The sequence below is a fragment of the Eschscholzia californica genome, unplaced genomic scaffold (assembly GCF_041429995.1).
Source record: "Eschscholzia californica isolate CP2 unplaced genomic scaffold, dmEscCali1.0.p SCAF_2, whole genome shotgun sequence".
Taxonomy (NCBI): domain Eukaryota; kingdom Viridiplantae; phylum Streptophyta; class Magnoliopsida; order Ranunculales; family Papaveraceae; genus Eschscholzia; species Eschscholzia californica.
Genome location: NW_028238309.1, coordinates 17,946,645 through 17,953,925, shown reverse-complemented (window position 1 = coordinate 17,953,925; position 7,281 = coordinate 17,946,645). Strand labels below are relative to the sequence as shown.

The 7,281-nt window shown below is 34.3% G+C and overlaps 1 protein-coding gene across 1 annotated transcript; it reads left to right on the top strand.

The window, feature by feature from the left end:
• Positions 1–1,423: 1,423 nt before the first annotated feature.
• On the top strand, positions 1,424–4,107 carry LOC147556625 (uncharacterized). Its single transcript, XM_086657545.1, has 3 exons — positions 1,424–2,107; positions 2,281–3,697; positions 3,851–4,107. The coding sequence occupies exons 2-3, from the start codon at positions 2,327–2,329 to the stop codon at positions 3,872–3,874; spliced, it is 1,395 nt and encodes a 464-aa protein (XP_086513671.1). The 5' UTR covers positions 1,424–2,107; positions 2,281–2,326; the 3' UTR covers positions 3,875–4,107.
• Positions 4,108–7,281: the final 3,174 nt, after the last annotated feature.

The window sequence follows — 7,281 nt, the reverse complement described above, 5'->3', positions numbered from 1 at the left end:
ACAAACCCCACTTAAATTTCTATCCCCCATTTCATGTGCATTTGCTCAATGCAGTTGATTTTTTTTTTGTTGAACTAATGAAGTTGATAATAAAGAAATATATAGTCAAAGAGTTAGAAAACGTACAAATTTGGAAGTGGAAAAATTGCCCTGCCTGTACACTTAAGTTATTTCTTTTTTAACCAAGTTATTGTAGCGCGTTCAATTAAAAAGGTAATTGAACATTGACTAGTTAAAAATAAAAAAAACTTACGACTTGATGTATACTCTCGGATTACCCACTTCAATTCCTTTAAATACCCCATTTCATCTCTATTTTGCTCATTCACTTAGCATCGGGGAAGTCTTAACTACTCAAAGAGTTCAAAGGCATATAAATCAGATCCACTCAGGAACAAATTTGTTCTACTTAACGAGCTCATCTACTTCCTAAGACTATTGCGTCACGGAGTTCTAACGAAAGGTAAGATCGTTGTTTCTTGATAGACAATGGTTCAATACTACATGAGATGTCTGATTGTTTTAAAAAAGAGGTTTAATTTGATTAGCTCGTCATCTTCTTCTTAATTTCTTGCTTAATTTTGTCGCTTCATATGATTTGTAAATGAAAAGAACCTATTATTGAACCAACAACAACCCGGATTTCTTTCATGATCATAATAGAGAAAGCTTAGTGATCATTTTGTTGAAATTTGTGGAAGGTTTGAAGGGACGTAGGATCATTTTTCGAAGCCATGTAAATTCCACATAAAGAACCTAAGCACAATTCTTTTGGGGCAAATGGCATGCATTTGTGCAGACATATAATGAGTTTCTAGACCTCTTTCACTCTTGCCCGCCCTGACTATTAGCGTCTCTATAGATTTGGGCTGCCCGAAGGTACTACGACCGGGTCAAATTCGTGTTGGATTTGAGCAACACGAATTAAGCCCGTCTGAATGTCCTCAGACAGCTTCTGCCATGAGCCTTAGACTGGTTAGACCGAGATCAACGAAGAGCACCTATATAGAGCCAGGCTAAAAAGAAATGGGGCGCCTATAGAAACTAAAAAGCACCCCTATCGAAGAATGTTACATGTGTTTGGCGTTGTCGATTAACGCTTTTGACGGGAAGAAGCACCCCTTGTAATGACTATTTATTAATTTTTGTTTTTGCATAAGGATTATGTATTATTATGGTATATAAAATGCTTTCATTAGCTAGTAGTGAGATTATGCAGATTGAATAGCCAAGTCAACTTGAACCTCTTCCTGTCCCATGATATCATTTAATTGTTCTTTCATTATTTCAACCGACAAAATAATTCCTCATTCCACCAATAAAGTACTGACACGTGTCAAATAAAAGCCCTTGCCCGGTTTTAGCACCACACCTGGACAGCTGAACTAATAGTAAAGAAAAGAAAAAGTAAACGTTATAGCCGTTTAAGATATTATTACAAAGTAACGACTTTTTAAAAATTAAAAGCATAAGATCAATTTAACGGATTACATGAATACCTAAAAACAAGTCGTGAAACATGGGAACCCAAAAAAAGCGACCTCATCAATATCCATTTTTAACCCTATAGATCATTCCTCGAAATTTGTGTTGATAAGAAACAGAGTGTTTTTGTTCTTGTTTTTAACCCCTTATATTTTTTTTGTTTTTCTTTTTGGTTTCAAATTAAGAAGATAATTAACTAGATTCCTAATCCAAAACAGAATCAAAACCCATAGTGAATTTTGGGTTTTGATTTGTTTGGAAGAATTTGGTTTATTTGTTCTTATCTTTATTCATATTTTAGGAAAAAATTGTTTATTTGGAATTCCATTTATACTTTTTCTCTTTAATCAAGTAGAATTTTTTCTTCTTTTTATATAAAATTGAAAAGTGGGTTGTCATTTAAATGCTTTAATTGTCATTAATTAACCTTTCTCTTTTTGTGATATTGTATTTGTTGAAATATCTTTGTTTTGATATTGATCTCAAATTTGCTTCCGCTTAAAGTTTGGGTTTTTTTTTTTTGCTTCTCATTCTCTGGACCAGAAGAAACTTCTAAGTCTTGTTCTAAAAGGGTTAATCTCAGTATAATTCAGGATATTATCGTCGGCTAAAGCACTATCAGGTAATCTTTTCTTTTCCCTAATTATTGTTTTATAGAGGATCAATAATGTTTTAGCTAGGTTCATTTAACTTGGGAATTATATATGATTTCTTTTTTCTGATTTCAAAGATAAATGGTTTGTTCTTTTTGTGTTTACTTGTAACTTTCTAATACCTAATTGATTTCATGAATAGGGTTTTAATCAGATAAAACATTAGGTCAAGAATTCTTTGAATTTCGATGGCCGAAAGTAGTAGTGTTTGTTCAAGTAGTTCGGATCAAAGTGAGATCGTTTCGCTAAGAGAAACCCTTCTTTCTCAACAAAAACTTCTTCAAAAGCTTTATAATGAGTTAGAAGAGGAGAGAGAAGCTTCGTCTTCGGCAGCTAGTGAAGCTTTATCGATGATTTTACGTCTACAAGAAGAAAAGGCCGCTGAGAAAATGGAAGCAACTCAGTATAAGAGAATGGCAGAAGAGAAAATGCACCATATCGAGCGATCGTTGTTGTTTGTTAAAGAGCTTATGTATCATAAAGAAATGGAGATTGCTGGTCTTGAATTTCAAGTTAAGGCTTATAGATACAAAATGTTGAGTATGGGATTTAGTGATTTAGTTATTGCAGAAATGAGATTCGGAGAACATCGATATTTGCAACAAAATGAAGTTCGATTTGGTGGGGATTCGGAATTTCATCTTGAATCTGTAAGAAGGAATAAATCTCTTCCTACAAATACATTTATTGATTCTTCTTCTTATAAGGCTAATATCGAAATAGAAGAATCTCAAATTCCTCTAGAAGACTTGTATCTGAACAAAAAGGATGGACACCAAGAAGTTGAGATTCGAACAGAGGAGATTAATACGTATTGGGAGCAAATCAAACATTTAGACGAACGAATCAATGATTTATCACAAAATCAAGGCCACCGATCTACTATTTCCGTCTACTCTGCAAGCTTAGAGACTAGATCAAGGTCTTGTTCTTTAGAACCATTAGTGAATAAAGACTATTTCAATTCTGAAAGTAGAGCCTTTTCTTCACAGTCCCTTGATGACGGTTCTGTTTTGTACCATGAAACTGAAGATAATCGATATCTACCCGATTCAGTTGGTGTTCATGATGTATTTGAAGTACCACAAAATCTGAAAGTTCATAAAATACGCAAGTCAAATACGAAAGAAGAAAAGAGATTGATCTTGAAAGAAGAGACTAGAACAGCTTCGATTTCAAAAGAAACTTCAGATTACCAATTCAAACAAGAAATCGAGCCAGTAAATAAAGCGATTATTTGTCCAATTCCAAAGAGCAAATCTTCTAAGCCAAGAGAAAATACTTCCATCGTTCGTCGTAATTCAGGTGGCATAGACCCGGAAATTGGTTTAGCTCACGCTCAAGCTGAGGTTCAACAACTCAATAAACGAATGGAACAACTAGAGGGTCAAAGAAAGTTATACAATCATGATGCTTTTGACAAACGGAACGACGAATTAAGGTTATTGAAGGAGATAAGCGAGAAGCTCGATATGGTACAGTCTGAAATAATAAGTATAAAAGCTAAGATAAGTCATCCACAACCTCGACATGAACCATCACTAGCTTCGCTTGCTGAGGTAATTTCTATACACATTATGTGTTATATATTCTGTTTCTTAGTTTTAATTCGTCGAAGTATTTCTACACCTATTTTTTGAACTCCTTACTAGTTTTTATAGTTAATGATTTGATTGTGTGGTATAGCTGAGACTGAGATATGTTGTATACAGGCAATGCTGTCATTTTCAATATAGTTGAGTTCGATTCGCTATTATATCAGCGAAAACCCGTGAGCTATTTGCAAGGTTTGGTGTTCGACAAGTTTTATAGTGTTTGTACTGTAAGGAGGGAGACATAAAGGTGCCCATTGTTATCGATTGGATTTTCTTTTTGTAAGTAATAAAAAACAATAGATTACACAAGTTGGTTGCATACTGTAAATGAAATACTTACATAAAGCTAATTTTATGACATTAATATTGTATTAGTATTACCATTCACTTTCATGTTAGCTCTAATCTGAGATCTAGAAATTTAAAACTGTACTCAAATTTTAGTTCATTTTATAAACCTTTTATCCTAACTTAACAACCTTGAAGAGTTCGTTTCTCAAATAAACACATGTATATAATAGGGTATTGCCCGTGCCTCTGAACATTAGAGCTACATGAGAAGAAAGTCTTATATATATAGTCATTTAAATAAATCTATAAAATGTTATAACTACATGAAGGGTAGAGGAAAGTGAGGAGAGAACAAGTATATGGTGCCAATTCAAACATATATGTGGAGGGTAAAAATTCTTTTTTACTGGGCCAAAAGTCATGTTAGGTGTTGTTTGTCTTACCTAAGTCCGAATCTAAAATCTGAACCAACCTATTTGTAATTTACACGGATAGGGAGTTGGGGAAGCCCTCGCGTAACCCAGTCCGGTACAAATATTGTTGTTTTTCAGATTTTATCCATAGATTGGAAAATTCATCGAAAAAGACCAAACAATAGAGTACTCGTCTTTTAAGTGCGGCTAAAGTGTTTTACACATTTGGATGAAGCAATAGATTCGTCCATACCATTTGAGTAGTTGCATATGTTTACCTCCTAAATAAATTCAGACTTTAAAACAACTCTTCTTTATCGGTTTTATAAGCTGAAATACATGCAATGGATTCAAATACTTGTTTCAAAGTTTTAAGATAAAAGCATACAAAACAACTAAAATTATACATAAAACTAATTATGTTTCCAGATTTAGATTTGAATAGAAAACAAATGGCATTTTAGATTGAGATTCTATGGTATATTTACATTTAAGTGGTGTTTATATTGTTTAAAATAGAAGCTTTGCTTCGTGCAAGTAAGAAACCACTTCCAAATTGTGAACGACAGAGATGAAGAACATACCACTTCCAAATTGTGAACGACAGAGATGAAGAACATATTATTGACCTTATAAAACTGAACTTACAAGTTACACCAATGAAAGAAATCTTTTAACCATGGGAATCTTTTTATCACTGTGTAACTAAACATATTATTACATGTATAACTGTTAGAAAGGTTGTGAGTCTTAGACAATCGATTTGCAACTAAAGCCGAATATCAAGCACCACGAAGATAAGCAACTTTGTACAGGGCCGTGGCTGAGAATTTGGGGGCCCTGTGCGAAATTTTTTTGTGGGCCTCTCTTACAATAAAAAATTAGAAGCGAACTGAACAAAATGCAAGATAATCTGCTAGTAATAGTATAGATGAGTCCAAATGTATTTTGAAAAAAAAAATAGTCGTATGAAAGTTTTTCCACTTTAAAATTTAATTTTATAAGAAAATCTAGTCTTAGTATCCACAATAACTTGAACAAAATTTTTGCTTTATTCTAATGAAATATTAAACTTTCATGAAACGTTTGAATCTTAATAATATCGTATAGATGGTTCAGTTTGCTACTTATCAAACATGACCAGGAGCAGAACGGAGACTTTTAGCGAGCATGACTAGCTTAAAATGATTGAAAGAAATCATTCTTTTACAACGTATGGTTAAAATGTAAGTAATTTTTGTTGAATATGATGTCTTTTGTATAATGATTTTTGCATATATATTTACATATTGTTTAGATTTCTATTTTCAAAGCACTTCAAAAGTTCAAAGAATGCATCCAACATAACAAAATAGCTAGGAATAAGTGTTATTGAACAGAAATAAAGTTTTACTTACAATTGTACTCTATTTACTAAACCAAAAAAAGAAAAATGAGATATGAAGATAGTGTGATTCAAACCTCGGGCACTTGCATGGACGCATACAAGGCCTACCATCCGATCTGGTAGAGGTATTATGTTTATTTAATACTTGCTACCTATATGCACGTGTACTTCAGTCTGTTTTTTATGAAATGGGCCCCTCGTGGTGGGAAGCCCAGTGCGGGCGCCCTGCCCGCACTGGCCCATCCACGGGCCTGACTTTGTAGATAGATCTACACTTAGAGATGAATTAAATACAACTTCTTCTCTCTAAATAAGGAGATAACAATTATGAACAATCTCTCTCTTATTCTAGGAGAAATGCTATCAACTCTCTCTCTTACAAAAGGAAAGAAAAATATTTAGAAGAAACTATACTCTCTCTCTCTAATACTAACTCACTTTCTCTTCTTGGCTTGTTTATGAAGATGAAATGGAATGATTTTGAATTGAAGTTCTTCATCTCCTTTTATAATGTTGGAGGAGAAACATGGTGTGGACACCTCAACAAATGAGGTGTCTCACAAGCTCATGGTGTCTTCTTGATAGATGGCCACTTCAAATGGTAGGAGACTTATCACCAAGGTGAGATGTCTCATTCACAATAAGTGTTTCATGCTGTTTGACACCTCATATAGTAGTTGACACCAAGATCTTGTTAATGCCACCTCAAGCTTCAAACTAAATAACTTTACTCCTCATCACCATTTTCAACATTCTCCCACTTAAAGTTACTTTTGTTTGTAACTTCTTCATCCTATCTACTTTGCTCTATGTTGCTTACGTTTTTTGCTAGGCCGATGGAGGATTGACACCATATAAACTTGTTGTTGTCTACTGGCTTTGTCAATATGTCTGCTAGGTTCTATTTTGTATGAATTTTCTCCATACTAATGCTTCCTTATTCCACCTTCTCACGAACAAAGTGATATTGAACTCGTATGTGTTTCTTCCTCGAGTGAAATGTTGAATTCTTTGCCAAGTGCAAAGCGCTCTGACTATCACAAAACAAAGTTACCTTCTCTTGTTTGTGACGAAGATCTTCCAATAACATTTGCAACCAGATTGCCTCTTTGCTAGATTGTGTAGCTGCCACGTATTCTGCCTCCGTCGTAGAAGTAGCCACGATACACTGCAGTTTCGAAACCCAACTTACTGCTCCTCTAGCAAGAGTAAAGACATACCCTGTGGTGGATTTACTTTTATCAAGATCACCTGCATAATCCGAATCGGCCTCTAACAAGAAAGTCTGGTCCTCCATAACATAATGCAACATTTGAGGTACCCTTGAGATATCTCAGGATCCTCTTCGCCGTATTCTAATGCTCTCTACCAGGATTTGCCATGTACCGACTAACCGCTCGCACTGCTTGTGCAATGTCTGGTCTTGTACATACCATAACAAACATTAGGCAACCCAC